This window comes from Mizuhopecten yessoensis, unplaced genomic scaffold (genome assembly GCF_002113885.1).
Source record: "Mizuhopecten yessoensis strain PY_sf001 unplaced genomic scaffold, ASM211388v2 scaffold1961, whole genome shotgun sequence".
Lineage (NCBI taxonomy): Eukaryota > Metazoa > Mollusca > Bivalvia > Pectinida > Pectinidae > Mizuhopecten > Mizuhopecten yessoensis.
The window spans coordinates 1,693,044-1,711,026 of NW_018404308.1; the positions used below are offsets into that span (position 1 = coordinate 1,693,044).

General features: G+C 37.6%; 1 protein-coding gene across 1 annotated transcript in view; it reads right to left on the reverse strand.

Moving 5' to 3' along the window:
• Positions 1 to 17,966, reverse strand: part of LOC110443884 (sodium/hydrogen exchanger 8-like) — a 42,131-nt gene extending 24,165 nt beyond the window's left edge. Inside the window, exons 1-9 of the mRNA XM_021488328.1 lie at positions 17,700 to 17,966; positions 14,848 to 15,002; positions 12,992 to 13,072; positions 11,256 to 11,305; positions 6,176 to 6,259; positions 5,026 to 5,127; positions 2,062 to 2,240; positions 1,123 to 1,261; positions 691 to 796 (exon numbers count right to left, since the gene is read on the reverse strand). Coding sequence (XP_021344003.1) covers positions 691 to 796; positions 1,123 to 1,261; positions 2,062 to 2,240; positions 5,026 to 5,127; positions 6,176 to 6,259; positions 11,256 to 11,305; positions 12,992 to 13,072; positions 14,848 to 15,002; positions 17,700 to 17,863 — 1,060 coding nt within the window. The 5' untranslated portion in view covers positions 17,864 to 17,966. The remainder of the gene's footprint in view (positions 1 to 690; positions 797 to 1,122; positions 1,262 to 2,061; positions 2,241 to 5,025; positions 5,128 to 6,175; positions 6,260 to 11,255; positions 11,306 to 12,991; positions 13,073 to 14,847; positions 15,003 to 17,699) is intronic.
• Positions 17,967 to 17,983: the final 17 nt, after the last annotated feature.

A 17,983-nucleotide genomic window follows, 5' to 3' on the forward strand; every position in this document is an offset into this window, starting at 1 on the left:
ACCTGATAGATGGATGCCCTCGGCAAGGACGTACGGCAGGTAAGTTATTAATTAAAGGTATAATATCTACCTGATAGATGGACGTCCCTCGGCCAGGACGTACGGCAGGTAAGTTATTAATTAGAGGTATGAAATCTACCTGATAGATGGATGCCCTCGGCAAGGACATACGGCAGGTAAGTTATTAATTAGAGGTATGATATCTACCTGATAGATGGACGTCCCTCGGCCAGGATGTACGGCAGGTAAGTTATTAATCAGAGGTATGAAATCTACCTGATAGATGGATGCCCTCGGCAAGGACGTACGGCAGGTAAGTTATTAATTAAAGGTATAATATCTACCTGATAGATGGACGTCCCTCGGCCAGGACGTACGGCAGGTAAGTTATTAATTAGAGGTATGAAATCTACCTGATAGATGGATGCCCCCGGTCAAGGCGTACGACAGATAGGTTACTAATCAGAGGTATGAAATCTATCTGATAGATGGATGCCCTCGGCAAGGGCGTACGGCAGATAGGTTACTAATCAGAGGTATGAAATCTACCTGATAGATGGATGCCCTCGGTCAAGGCGTACGGCAGATAGGTTACTAATCAGAGGTATGAAATCTATCTGATAGATGGATGCCCTCGGCCAGGGCGTACGGCAGGTACAGAAAGTTACTAATCAGAAGTATGATATCTACCTGATAAATGGATGCCCTCGGCCAGGGCGTACGGCAGGTAAGAAAACGCCAACATCATGCCAAACTCCAGGGACGGTGTCTTCCTCAAGTCAACAAACTTTAACAACTGACATTGGTCAAGGGAGATAACACTGTCTGTTTGTGCATGCTCTTACTCACAGTTGTTATATTCATTTTTGTTTTGTTCTCATATTTATAAAATCATTTTAATATTGTTGAGACCTCTTTTGATTATCTCGTAGGAAATAGTTACTTTTAAACAAATATTTCTAAACATCAACATTCCTGAATTTATCTAGTTGACACATAACTGTTTAGTGTTGGGGTATCAAGTATATAAATCTGCTTTGACTGAAATTAATTTTATTAGAAACATCACTTGGACTCTTTTCCTCAAACTTCCATTTGTCACTGACTGACTTAAAAGGATACCATAGCACTAACAAGGCCGAAGATAAAGCCAATGGCTGAGGAGGCGAGGAACATCACACAGAATCGCCCAACAGCAGTGAAAAAGGCATGTACACCACTGGTTACTACAACGCCAGGCTGGTTAAACTCCAACACCGTCCTACAAATACAGTCAACAACATCAGATCATACTTAAAGGTAGTATTCCACTGGTTACTACAACGCCAGGCTGGTTAAACTCCAACACCGTCCTACAAATACAGTCAACAACATCAGATCATACTTAAAGGTAGTATTCCACTGGTTACTACAACGCCAGGCTGGTTAAACTCCAACACCGTCCTACAAATACAGTCAACAACATCAGATCATACTTAAAGGTAGTATTCCACTGGTTACTACAACGCCAGGCTGGTTAAACTCCAACACCGTCCTACAAATACAGTCAACAACATCAGATCATACTTAAAGGTAGTATTCCACTGGTTACTACAACGCCAGGCTGGTTAAACTCCAACACCGTCCTACAAATACAGTCAACATTATCAAATCAAACTTAAAGAGTACAAACAAGGAAACATTCAACATCAAAACATAATATGATGCAATTTTTGACAATCTGCTATTAATTATCGAGTTATTTTTTAATTGTGTTTACGCAAGGCAACAGATCTCCTCGTGCCCAAAATGTCAACACCTGCGCTTACTGTGAGGCCTCATGCAGTCTTAATTACCAATGAGGCTTAATGTGATCTGATAAGCAGCTGCATGAATGTGTTTATGTAGTTTACCTTCATCACTGACCTACCTGGTTCATGCTGTCTTCCCAGCTTGACATTATTTTGTGAGGAAAAATCTTTGTTTTTTTTTCTCTCACAAAAGTGTCTGTGCCTTATAAATAAGCGCTAACAATACAGGAATATTTCAGGTAATTTTAAATCATATGTAATTTGACCTTACTTTGTGAGTACTATAGAGACGGCATCGTTGAGAACACTCTCCCCAAACACCAACATGTACAGGATAGGATCGATGTCCAGAGCATGGAAGATAGCCAGGGTGGCTACTGGGTCGACCGCAGATATCAGCGAACCAAACGCAAAGCTCTCCACTAAGTCCAGCTCATACGCTATCTTAGCCTGTATCAAAGATAAAAATATACCATTGTAATCACAGCTCTCCACCAAGTCCAGCCCATACGCTATCTTAGCCTGTATCAAAGATAAAAATATACCAATGTAATCATACGCTATCTTAGCCTGTATCAAAGATAAAAATATACCATTGTAATCAAAACTCTCCACCAATCCAGCTCATACACCATCTTAGCCTGTAGCTAAGATACAAAATATACCATTGTAATCACAGCTCTCCACTAAGTCCAGCTCATACACTATCTTAGCCTGTATCAAAGATACAAATATACCATTGTAATCATACGCTATCTTAGCCTGTATCAAAGACACAAATATACCATTGTAATCACACGCTATCTTAGCCTGTATCAAAGACACAAAATATACCATTGTATCAAAGACACAAAATATACCATTGTATCAAAGACACAAAATATACCATTGTAATCACACGCTAGCTTAGCCTGTGTCAAAGACACAAAATATACCATTGTATTAAAGACACAAAATATACAATTGTAATCATACGCTATCTTAGCCTGTATCAAAGACACAAAATATACCATTGTAATCATATGCTATCTTAGCCTGTGTCAAAGACACAAAATATACCATTGTATTAAAGACACAAAATATACCATGGTAATCATACACTATCTTAGCCTGTATCAAAGACACAAAATATACCATTGTAATCATACACTATCTTAGCCTGTATCAAAGACACAAGATATACCATTGTAATCATACGCTATATTAGCCTGTATCAAAGACACAAAATATACCATTGTAATCATACGCTATCTTAGCCTGTATCAAAGACACAAAATATACCATTGTAATCATATGCTATATTAGCCTGTATCAAAGATACAAAATATACCATTGTAATCATACGCTATATTAGCCTGTATCAAAGACACAAAATATACCATTGTAATCAATCAATTGAAACACACCAAATTGCCATCACCTAAATCAAAGATAATAGACATACACATTTTCAATAAGCTTGGGGAATTCTCTGATTGTCTAGCTATCTTATATTAAATAAATAAACAACCTCTAGAAATGTTACCCTAAACAGATCTGGTTTATACAGTAAAGATGATATACAGTACAGTCTCCTTATACTGTCCTTATATGTCCAGCAAAATATTGATAATATAAAAGAGTTTAGCGATAAATGGAAGGAAACAAAGAACAAGAGGATATGAAGGGTAAAGATGGGGTGTATTACATATGTATATCAAGTTTGATTTGTAACTGTTAATAATACCCTTTTGTTTACAGTGCAGACTCGACTGATCACATTTCTGTTCAGTATTAGTTCAGAAATCAATAATAAGGTAAACCATTAAAGGAATCACATTACAATACATAATAATTCCTCTTTCAATGGAATTCAATTGTCCATATAAAATCTGGTAACACATGGCCCTGATATTTATTACAATATATCTATTACTACAGCATCAGGATTGTTGTAGCTATTGTCATATCACAAATGACACATAGAAACTTGTGTACCAGCCACCTCAGCTATAAAATCAAATTACTTTGCCTGTATTACTTTACAATAATAACCATACAATAAGCGTGTAAAAGATGTGCATTGATTAGGTTGCCTTACAAGCATCAGCTGTGGGGAATTTCCCTTTAAGTCAGCGGTAGAACATCAGGCTGGAGAGCCAAGGGTCGCGGGTTCGAGCCCCAGCGACGACACCAACTTTATCACTATTCCTTATCCTACTACAAACGTACCATAAAAAATGTATGGACTCTTCAGCCATAAATGGCTTGAATGGGGAATGAGGGGTTGTTCTTTGCAAGTACTGCTAGAATACTATTGTTTGTCATTGTTTACAGTCTACCCATTTAAATGGTAGAAACAAGAGGCTCAATGAGCCTGTATTGCTCATCTTTTCTTTTGTAACCTGAACCAGACAAGATGCTGAATTATTGGGCTATTAGAGGATATTGTAAGACTTGTCAAAATCAGCCTGACAGAAATGAAAAAATGAAAAAATGTCTCAACCAATAAGATGCCAAGGCAGCCATCTTGAATTTTAGTTAAAAAAAAAACCCAACTCATTTGCACCAAAACAGGTTTTGTCCAATTTCTCTTATAGGGGGCCTGCTCCTCTGATCTAAGTATGGCAACCTCCTTAATTATACAACATTGAATACCTTTAACCCAAGGATGCTCATTGCTAAATGAGGTTTAAATTCATGCATCCAAAAAAAGGGATAGTCTTTTAAAGACTTAAACCCTCCTTCCTTATATGTGGTTTCAACCATCTGCCCCTAGGGGGCACCACTTTCATTTATTATATACACAGCATTGCATTTCCCTGGCCCCGGAATGCTTTATTACAAAATATGATTAGAAATTCCTTCATCTGTTCTTAAGAAGAGGACTTTTAATGATGCCTTGTACTTATTTTATTTTAAGGACTTAACAGTCTTTCCCTTTTCCCTGTTTGGCCCCATCCTTCATCCTCTATAATCTGCTTTAATATGAATTAATATGCTTCATTCTAGTTTAATGGTATAAAGTGTCATTGTTCTCAATGCAGAAACAATGAAATTATATCTAATCTAAAAACTTCTTACCTTAGGAAGGCCCTTGAGTGAACATTTGGGGCCAAATTACAGCCCTGGAGTAAACAGAGTCCCACATAAATAAGGGTGCCTATAAGTCTAGAAACCTTATTTCAGTTTTGTTATAAAACAAATTTTCTGGGCAAACGAGGCTCCACTTTATAAATGACAATGATATACTGACCCGTCCCAGTAGGTAGATACCGCCTCCTACTACCATGGCAGATATTACCGTCCCAAATATAGCAAATATCAGGATGGAACCGATGTTCTGGAAAAAGTTTCCCTGTAAGAAGAGACAAAAGGATCATCAGTTAAATCTGAGCTAAAAACATACAACTACTACAGCTGCAGAGTAGAAATCATTAATGCGAAAGAATGCATGTTCTTTTTGGGGTTTTTTTAAACTTAATATAAAATCTATGATTATACAAGCTAATACAATGTCATAGAAGAACTAGAATACCGAGTTACATACTCTCCTATTTAGGAGGGAGACTCCCTATTTTGTGACCCTTAAATTAAATATTTTCAACCTGTGAGTTTGCTAAACCTTTCCTTTATTCTAAGATATATTGATACCATCTGAAAGGGCAACTCAAAATATGTCATTTTAAAGGTTTTTTTGCCTCTAGCGGGTATATACACACATTCGTTTTACGTTTTTGATTTTGAGCATGTGGAATCTCCCCCATGTAAATTTCAAAAGGTTGGCAAGTATGGAGTCGAACAGTCCATATCAGTCCATATTTTTAAAATGTGTGATAGCTGTGTTTGTTATCAATATATATGTATGCTGACCACGCTGCCCTTCATCAGCACAACATCCTAATGATATGCTCTAACGTTTGATAACACCACGATCAATGATTATTCCTGGCACGATTTTATTAGATACACTGGGCACCAGCTGCTTCTACTGAAAATATCCGTACATTTACCAGTACCTGATTTGTGTGGTGTGTGACTTACATGTGAGTATACAATACTAAACACGAGGTTTGTTTTGAGCATGATGTTGCACTGACTGCTTGACAAAGGAAACAGAAGTTTTTGAAAGTTCCCAAAATAAGTTTTCAATTCCTGTTTGTGTTCAAAACAAACTTAGTCTTTATTATTCATACCAAACTGATGAATCTTATTCCGGAAAGTTACATTACTTTTTCTATATTATGATCAGTGTTCGACTTTCACATCACACATCATGTGATAAGACTTTTACCACCATCTTTTAAGTAAGCTGAGCAACAAATGAATAAAGTCAAAAGTTTTATGTCAGGGACATTACCAGTTCATTTATAAAAGTAGCTCAGAGAAATAAATCAACACTTTACCTTGTGTAAATTATATCCAGATTCAAATATAATTGGTGGCAGTAAAACGATGAAAAATATTGTAGGGCTAAAGGCTTCTTCATTCTGAAAATAAAACACCACACACTATAGACAATCTCAGGAAACAGAATACTAAATTGGTTCATTGTTCTCAGGAAATAAAAAGCTGCTTATTCAATATTGTAGAAAGTAGTAGCCTGACAGTAATAAAAAGATGCTTCCATTTTATTTACATGTACTTATTTTATCTTTTAACTTTTAACAAATTAACATATTGATGACATTTACATCCACACTATACACGATGGAAAACAATTAACAGAAACTTCAATTAATACCATCATAACTTAACACAATATTTATAGCATGTAAGGGACTAAAAGCTGGGAACAGCTCATACTTGACACTGACAGGTCTGTACCCTCATTACCAGACTGACACTGACATGTCTGTACCCTCATTACCAGATGGACACTGACATGTTTGTACCCTCATTACCAGATTGACACTGACATGTCTGTACCCTTATTACCAGATGGACACTGACATGTCTATACCCTCATTACCAGATTGACACTGACATGTCTGTACCCTCATTACCAGACTGACACTGACATGTCTGTACCCTCATTACCAGATGGACACTGACATGTCTGTACCCTCATTACCAGATTGACACTGACATGTCTGTACCCTCATTACCAGATTGACACTGACATGTCTGTACCCTCATTACCAGATTGACACTGACATGTCTGTACCCTCATTACCAGATTGACACTGACATGTCTGTACCCTCATTACCAGATTGACACTGACATGTCTGTACCCTCATTACCAGATTGACACTGACATGTCTGTACCCTCATTACCAGATTGACACTGACATGTCTGTACCCTCATTACCAGATTGACACTGACATGTCTGTACCCTCATTACCAGATTGACACTGACATGTCTGTACCCTCATTACCAGATTGACACTGACATGTCTGTACCCTCATTACCAGATTGACACTGACATGTCTGTACCCTCATTACCAGATTGACACTGACATGTCTGTACCCTCATTACCAGATTGACACTGACATGTCTGTACCCTCATTACCAGATTGACACTGACATGTCTGTACCCTCATTACCAGATTGACACTGACATGTCTGTACCCTCATTACCAGATTGACACTGACATGTCTGTACCCTCATTACCAGATTGACACTGACATGTCTGTACCCTCATTACCAGATTGACACTGACATGTCTGTACCCTCATTACCAGATTGACACTGACATGTCTGTACCCTCATTACCAGATTGACACTGACATGTCTGTACCCTCATTACCAGATTGACACTGACATGTCTGTACCCTCATTACCAGATTGACACTGACATGTCTGTACCCTCATTACCAGATTGACACTGACATGTCTGTACCCTCATTACCAGATTGACACTGACATGTCTGTACCCTCATTACCAGATTGACACTGACATGTCTGTACCCTCATTACCAGATTGACACTGACATGTCTGTACCCTCATTACCAGATTGACACTGACATGTCTGTACCCTCATTACCAGATTGACACTGACATGTCTGTACCCTCATTACCAGATTGACACTGACATGTCTGTACCCTCATTACCAGATTGACACTGACATGTCTGTACCCTCATTACCAGATTGACACTGACATGTCTGTACCCTCATTACCAGATTGACACTGACATGTCTGTACCCTCATTACCAGATTGACACTGACATGTCTGTACCCTCATTACCAGATTGACACTGACATGTCTGTACCCTCATTACCAGATTGACACTGACATGTCTGTACCCTCATTACCAGATTGACACTGACATGTCTGTACCCTCATTACCAGATTGACACTGACATGTCTGTACCCTCATTACCAGATTGACACTGACATGTCTGTACCCTCATTACCAGATTGACACTGACATGTCTGTACCCTCATTACCAGATTGACACTGACATGTCTGTACCCTCATTACCAGATTGACACTGACATGTCTGTACCCTCATTACCAGATTGACACTGACATGTCTGTACCCTCATTACCAGATTGACACTGACATGTCTGTACCCTCATTACCAGATTGACACTGACATGTCTGTACCCTCATTACCAGATTGACACTGACATGTCTGTACCCTCATTACCAGATTGACACTGACATGTCTGTACCCTCATTACCAGATTGACACTGACATGTCTGTACCCTCATTACCAGATTGACACTGACATGTCTGTACCCTCATTACCAGATTGACACTGACATGTCTGTACCCTCATTACCAGATTGACACTGACATGTCTGTACCCTCATTACCAGATTGACACTGACATGTCTGTACCCTCATTACCAGATTGACACTGACATGTCTGTACCCTCATTACCAGATTGACACTGACATGTCTGTACCCTCATTACCAGATTGACACTGACATGTCTGTACCCTCATTACCAGATTGACACTGACATGTCTGTACCCTCATTACCAGATTGACACTGACATGTCTGTACCCTCATTACCAGATTGACACTGACATGTCTGTACCCTCATTACCAGATTGACACTGACATGTCTGTACCCTTATTACTAGAGGGACACTGACATGTCTGTACCCTCATTACCAGATTGACACTGATATGTCTGTACCCCTATTACCAGATGGACACTGACAGGTCTGTACCCTCATTACCAGATGGACACTGACATGTCTGTACCCTCATTACAAGATTGACACTGACATGTCTGTACACTCATTACCAGATTGACACTGACATATCTGTACCCTCAATACCAGATTGACACTGCCATGTCTGTACCCTCAATACCAGATGGACACTGACATGTCTGCACCCTCATTACCAGATTGACACTGACATGTCTATACCCTCATTATCAGATGGACACTGACATGTCTGCACCCTCATTACCAGATTGACACTGACATCTCTGTACCCTCATTACCAGACTGGCACTGACATGTCTGTACCCCCATTACCAGATTGACACTGCCATGTCTGCACCCTCATTACTAGATTGACACTGACATGTCTGCCCCCTCATTACCAGATTGACGCTGACATGTCTGTACCCTCAATACCAGATGGACACTGACATGTCTGTACACTCATTACCAGATTGACGATGACATGTCTGTACCCTCAATCCCAGATTGACCCTGACATGTCTATACCCTCATTATCAGATTGACACTGACATGTTTGCACCCTAATTACGAGACTAACATTGATATGTCTGTACCCTTATTACCCGATTGACACTGTCATGTCTGTATCCTCATTACCAGACTGACACTGACATATCTGTACCCTCAATTCCAGATTGACACTGCCATGTCTGCACCCTCATTACCAGATGACACTGACATGTCTGCACTCTCATTACCAGATGGACACTGACATGTTTGTACCCTCATTACCAGATGAAAACTGACATGTTTGCACCCTCATTACGAGATTAACATTGACATGTCTGTACCCTCATGACCAGATTGACACTGACATGTTTGTACCCTCATTACCAGACTGGCACTGACATGTCTGTACCCTCAATTCCAGATTGACACTGACATGGCTGTACCTTCATTACCAGATTGACACTGGCATGTCTGCACCCTCATTAACAAGTTGACACTGACATGTCTTTACCCTCATTATCAGATGGACACTGACATGTCTGTACCCTCATTACCAGATGAACACTGACATGTTTGCACCCTCATTACGAGACTAACATTGACATGTCTGTACCCTTATTACCAGATTGACACTGACATGTCTGTACCCTCATTACCAGACTGACACTGACATGTTTGTACACTCATTACCAGATTGACAATGACATGTCTGTACCCTCATTACACCCTCATTACCAGATGGACACTGACATGTCTGTACCCTCATTACCAGATGAACACTGACATGTCTGTAAACTCATTACCAGACTGACACTGACATGTCTGTACCCTCATTACCAGATGAACACTGACATGTTTGCACCCTCATTACAAGACTAACATTGACATGTCTGTACCCTTATTACCAGATTGACACTGACATGTCTGTACCCTAATTCCCAGATTAACACTGACATGTCTGTCCCCTCATTACCAGATTGACAGACATGTCTGTACCCTCATTACCAGATTGACACTGACGTGTCTGTACCCTCATTACCAGATTGACACTGACGTGTCTGTACCCTCATTACCAGATTGACACTGACATGTCTGTACCCTAATTACCAGATTAACACTGACATGTCTGTACCCTCATTACCAGATTGACAGACATGTCTGTACCCTCATTACCAGATTGACACTGACATGTCTGTTCCCTCATTACCAGACTGACACTAACATGTCTGTACCCTCATTACCAGATTGAAACTGACATGTCTGTACCCTAATTACCAGATTAACACTGCCATGTCTGTACCCTCATTACCAGATTGACACAGACATGTCTGTACCCTCATTACCAGATGACCACTTACATTTCTGTACCTTCATTACCAGATGAACACTGAGATGTCTGTACCCTCATTACCAGACTGACACTAACATGTCTGTACCCTCATTACCAGACTGACACCAACATGTCTGTACCCTCATTACCAGACTGACACTGACATGTCTGTACCCTCAGTACCAGATTGACACTGACATGTCTGTACCCTCATTACCAGATGAACACTGACATTTCTGTACCTTCATTACCAGATGAACACTGACATGTCTGTACCCTCATTACCAGATGAACACTGACATGTCTGTAAACTCATTACCAGACTGACACAAACATGTCTGTACCCTCATAACCAGATGAACACTGACATTTCTGTGACTTCATTACCAGATGAACACTAACATGTCTGTACCCCCATTACCAGATGAACACTGACATTTCTGTGACTTCATTACCAGATGAACACTAACATGTCTGTACCCTCATTACCAGATGAACAGAGCCCTAGTGTAAACACTACCTTAGTTAAATCCTGTTACTTACCCTCCAGTTTCCTGCTTTAAATATCTTCAATACAAGGCCTATCAGTGCACCTGTTCAAATAACCAAATTAAAATAGGAATACTTATCACTAACACTGTCTGAAAAGCAGAAGCTTACCTTATTATATGTGATATAGATTTATCAACCAACTAATTAATAATAATAAAGACTAGAAAATATTTGTAAAACTTACATATACTCAACACTTTGATGGAAAATGATCTCACACTAAAGTCTAACCAAAGACAGCAAAATGGAAGATATCACAGCGCCATACATTTGATACATTAGTGTAGTACTCTTGAAGTAACTCAGCATCAGTGTTCTCCCCAGAATGTTTTGAAAGAAGCATGGTATTTCAATATTTCTGTTAAAGCAGCACTCTATGTAAAATCAAAGCAGCATGGTAACTTTAGATTTACTATGAATATATAGCAGAGAAGATCTAGGATAGCAGCATGGCAAGAAATTGTAGGAGCATGGTGCCATGCTGCAAATACAGCCTGGGGAGAACACTGAGCATATAAAGTTTGATCATCCTCAAACCTTTAACATTTGAGTAATGGAGCTAAATGAAAAGTCTAACATAGATTCCATACAGATGGATGGGCTGACAGGAAAGGCAAACGCTTTAAGCTGTGTGTATAAGGTTTAGTTTCATCATTAGCCTTGCCAGTATTATTCATATTTGTATATTTTACCTATTTTTGTCACTTCAGGTGTCACAATCAACACCTATAATTAACAGGTAGATTTGTAATTAACCTGCATCAGTGTAATCAGGTATCACAATGCACACCTATAATTAACAGGTAGTTTTGTATCTACCTGTGTGTATGCAACATCACAACCAACATCTTTATATAACAGGTAGATTTATAGTTTACCTTGTACAGGTGTAATCAGGTATTGTAATTAACATCTGCATATAACAGGCAGATTTGTATTTTACCTGTTTATGTTTCCTCAGGTGTCACAATTAATACCTGTATATAACAGGTAGATTTGTATTTTACCTGTATATGTTTCCTCATGTGTCACAATTAATACCTGTATATAACAGGTAGATTTGTATTTTACCTGTATATGTTTCCTCATGTGTCACAATTAATATCTGTATATAACAGGTAGATTTCTATTTTACCTGTTTATGTTTCCTTAGGTGTCACAATTAATACCAGTATATAACAGGTAGATGTGTATTTTACCTGTTTATGTTTCCTTAGGTGTCACAATTAATACCTGTATATAACAGGTAGGTGTGTATTTTACCTGTGTGTGCTCCGTCTGCTGGATAACAGAACTACTCGGTAGTGAAGCAGATATAAAACCAATCAATCAATCAATCAATTTACCTGTATATGTTTCCTCATGTGTCCCAATTAATACCTGTATATAACAGGTAGATGTGTATTTTACCTGTGTGTGATTCGTCTGCTGGATAACAGAACTACTCGGTAGTGAAGCAGATATAAAACCAATCAATCAATCAATCAATTTACCTGTATATATTTCCTTAGGTGTCACAATTAACACCTGTATATAACAGGTAGATGTGTAATATAACCAGCAGTATTATATACAATGGCAATAGTAAACTCTGTAACAACAAGCTGTAATGGTGAGGCTAAATGCTTAGTCTTTCAAAACAATCACCATAACAACGAATTTTATTTCTTTACACTCAGATGATGTTGGCAAACTGAATGATTCTACCAGCGACAGACTGTACTTACCAAGGAGGATGACTGCAATACTCTCTGGTAGATAGTGAAACTTGGTCGCCAGTAACATATGTACAATCAATATGGCGATGGCTGTAAGGAAAACAGAATATTGTATTATCATTATTGTTATGTAAATGAGTTTGGCAGCCAAAAATTCTACTTATCATGATGTGGATGTGTGTTACACTAATATGTATACTGATCAAGGTATAATATACTGATATTTATCTTATCTGTAGGATTCTAATGTTTTTAAATATATATATGATTTATTTATACAATATATATATATATCCCAGCTTATCTTCAAATCCAATATACTATATGCCTATGATAAAAAATAAATTTTATGTAAATATGTCTTGGTAACAGAACTAGATTATATCTTACGAATATTTTATTCAAATACTCAATGATATGATCTTAAATCACACTATCAAGTTTGTTTAGGAAATAATTCACTGAGTTATTCATTAAGAGGTTCTTGGGGCCTGTATTGTTTACTTGCTATATGATGCTGATGGTAGAATATATTTGATGCCAAGATGCTTGAGAAGTTTGAATTTATCAAGACATATATATGAACTCTGTGACCTTGGTCTTGATATCTTGATTGGACAATCTGATGATAACCCTGAAACTCCAGTAAACTGGTGACTTCAGACCTATAAAATAGTTCGTGGAAAGAAGTCATTTGAAGTTTTTAAATACACCTGACACCTGTGACCTTGAATGTTAGTTAAGGTCACTTAATTGAACAGAAAATAATCATTGTATTTTTTTGGAAAATACAACTGTTTGGATTGATCAGTATAAGGGTTGAGACCTATCTACTTCTACATCAAAGTCATTTATCTGTATTAAAAAAAAACATCAATTTTATCATTTTGACAAATTATTTCATCTTATACTTTGTGTTAAATTATTTTCAAAATGTTTCATACAAAAAACTTGAACATTTACCCCTTGAGTTACAACAAAACCTTGGAACACAATAATTAGTATGTGAATTGACATTTCTAGAATTTGCTTCTTATCAAACACAGACTAGTTTTCAAATTCATCGACTGGGTAAAGCCTGAACTTTTATACCCTTGCACAAATATTTCAATTCATTTTTCATTCACATTGTACATATCACTTACTTGGACTCTACTATCTCACAGTTGTAACACAAATATTTTAACAATGCCCTCACTTACAGAGACCAGATAAAATCTATGTCCAAAGAGGGAGCTGTGTTTAAATTAATTGAAACATCTTATAAGTGGCCTCCAGGTATCAGTTCTGTCAAACTAGCCTAGGCCTTGGGGCCCTACTTGTCCTACACAGCGTACATTTGTATATCTCGCCATTATCTGTCTACACAGAATACAGGTAATGACTGGGAAAGTGTAGTAATAAGGTCCTTAATGACTTTTTATTATTTTCCTGTAAACTTCAAGTGTAGAAGTTTTCTGTGACTTCCCGAGTCTTTTCAACTTAAGGATATATGAAACTTTAGTGTGATAAAAAAGAGTTCCCGACATATAATACTGAACAATCTGTTCATTGTCATTTTTTCAGGTTTCATACTTGCCAACTTTTTTTTTTAATTTCCATGGGGAAGATTAATAAGATGTGAGTATGTTTTAGATGCGTTTGAGCTGTTCTTTCAGATGAAATCATCAGATGTTAGAAAATAAGAATAGTTTAGCAAATTCACAGGTTGAAAACACTCAATTTCGAGGTCCAAAAGGAAAAGGAAGTTTGACAACTAGATTAAACATTTATTAAACCGATAAATCTCTAAACACGTTGCACAGTACCAACACTTCCTTGTCTCATACACATCTACAGGACTATACCATACAGTGTACACTTACCAACAACTAAAATGATGAAAAACAAGGTGAGGCTGCTGCTGTGCTCCTCCTCGTCTGCTCCGGCCCCGGGGAGAAAGGCCGGCTCCTCAGGCGTGGTCGTCTTCTGGGTGGTGGTAGATCTAGTTGTGGTATTGAGACCAGTAACATTGGACTGACTGTAAAATTATCACATAAAATACTGTACCAATATGTTTTTACCAAAGCATGCTAAGCACTCCAATGAAAGTGACACACACAGGTCCAACTTTTGGGTTTACATGCAAGATAAATACAACACGTAAGCGACAGAAATCACCCCAAAATTGTAAAACATCATTAAACATCAGGGAAAAAGAAAGATTTCTTCAATGTCTTCAAATGTAGATTGAATTTAAAATCGGGTAAAAATAAATATTTCACGCAATGTACATTGTCAACAAAAAGAACCCACAAATGCTTGAAAGAATGCAAATATGGGTCGTCTAAGGTTCAGGCTTCATTGCACTACTGGTGACTGAAGAAGTTAGCAATCACGGCTACTGAGGCACCTAAAACTCCATTTTGCACTCAACAAGACCCCTATATATAGCTAGAAGCACAAGTTTAATAGGCTGGTAAATATTTCCGCTGGGGCATCTATTTTAGTCCTGTCAATTGGACATGCAGTAGAATACATCAAATTCTTTTACTCTCACCACTCACAGTGGATGATATCAAAATGTCCATAACTTTGAATGACAATGAATATTAATGTAAGACAAGCAATGCACACTAAGTACAAAGGGGACATAACAACTAAGGAAGCACCCCATCACCAATGCTTGTTGTATAAGCTTGGTTATATGCCAAGTTTATTAATTTTCCTGTTTCATAAAAACTCCCTGGACGAACCTGATCTGCAGTGCTTGCTTATATATATGCCTGCGGGTGTATGGCCCATCTTCGCTTACCAAGGGTTATGATCAGGTCTAGTCTACTCACTCTTTGTGTACAGAGAGTGTAAGTGATCCAGTAGTTTTGTTACTTAAATTTTACAACAGCCTGTTCCTTTATGAATTGGGACATTATAGCATTATTTGTATTGAAATTGGGAATATATTCCTCAATTTTGGGTCATTTTGGGGAAAATAAGGCACTTTTTAGCAAGGGAAACAGCCTGTATTCGGCAGAAAAACTGAGTAAAAACAATTACTGTGATCGTATAGGTAACCCCTGGAATATCAAAGATGGGTATTGTCATGTTGGTTGATTTTCCTGTCCATGTTAACCTCATGTCTCTTTTTGAAAATAAACCAACTTGAGTTTGATAAACATGACAAACCTCCGTGTATAAACTAGCTATATAGGTAGTTTGTTGAATAAATATTGAATGAAACAACAAATCAGAGGCCCTCTCTACAAATAACTCCATGAAATTGTTCTAAATAAGCATCTGCTCTTACAATCCACATACATGTATGCCCCTATATTTGGTAGTGTATACATATACTACAGTGCATTTATATGGTTAAACTGAGGTTAAGTGTTTCAAACATTAATGAAATTGCTTTAACCAATTTACATATATTTTCAAAAAACTGCACAAAATGGCAATATTTACTAACTGCAAAAAGGATACCAAGATAGTACTCATTCAAGTTCCTAAAGCTATTTGTATACCCTTTTAATTTGATAAATGAATACTCTGTTAAAATTCAATACATCAAGACACAGTCAGAGACATTTGTAGGAATTCTGGTAAAAACTAACCATTTCCTAATAGCTGATTTGGCTTAAGCACAAACGCAGAGCATAAGACTAATAAGTCAACAGTCCCTGGTTTGATCCTAGTAGAGGCATTGCAATGAAAAATAGTTACTTCTGTTGCACATTATTTTAATTTTTCAAGGATAACATTTTAATTGAGTCCTAACCAAGATTATACTGTGATAATGAGCTCTAAGTATACAAACTTAATGTTCCTCCTCAGATAATAAACATGTAAGTACTGGAATGTTCTAGTGGTAAACAATGTTATAATGTCCAGAATAGGTTTTACATGCATGTAGTAAATGTGTACTTTTGTTCATATGTCAAACCCCACAGAATCTGTTACTTGCTTTATGTGAGCTGTATGGTCAAAAGTCTATTTGATCAGCTACTTTCATTATAATATTGACCACCAACATTGAACATCAATATACATATATATATATTTCTATGTTAAACACTACCTTCAAATACCAACTACATGTACATTAAATGACCAGCAACATGCAAAGCTGACTGATCTGAAATCCACCGATGTGCAAACTCATTTGACATGTTCCTTACGAAAAACACAGTGTGTTGATTTTTTAATGAGTGTATCGATCTTTCGCCTTCCAATAACATTTTTTCTAATCAATTCTTGTTTAAAAGACTAATTTACCTTTAACCAGTAACAGATAGATGACGGTTTTTGACTAGTTTTATTAGGCATAATCAAATTATGATGTTCACAGAATCATGTTACATTTTGAGTTCCATAAGAAAAAGATAGTTATTGGTTTTAATCATTATTATTACAACTTACAGGGTCAGCTACAGGTTGGTCACCTGTAGGTCAGAGTTAGATAAGATAAATTTCATTTAAAGTCGGTGGGCATTTAATTTTTTTTTTTAACAAACTTGCAGTGGCTATAAGATAATCAGACGTCATTGTTTAAAAGGTGCTTGATAGCTTGACTTTAAAAAACAAACTTGCAGAGGTATGAAAATATAAACTACAATAATATCATTCTACACCCGTGATTCTATTTGACACATTCTCAATGGGGTCCAATCCAGCCAGATAGGATGATTTAAATCAATACAACTAGGCATTCTTATATAAATGAACGTTAAGTACGTGCCTGTCGTTGGAGCTGGCAAGCAACTGTTCCATCTGCTTGCTGTTAACCGGGACATATTTGTGCTCGGGTTCATCATCAGGCAGAGCCTGTCCTTCCAAGATTAAAGTCGACGCATAGAATACGAGAATGGCGACAAAAGCGGCCCATAACGGTTGGTTCTCCATCTTGAACACGCAACTACTCGTAAGGTTTGTAGATAAGCGACTGATCTAAGTGTTGTATTCCATTGCGGCTAATATTGCACTCGTGTATGTTGACACGGGAAGTGACAGCTATCTAACCGG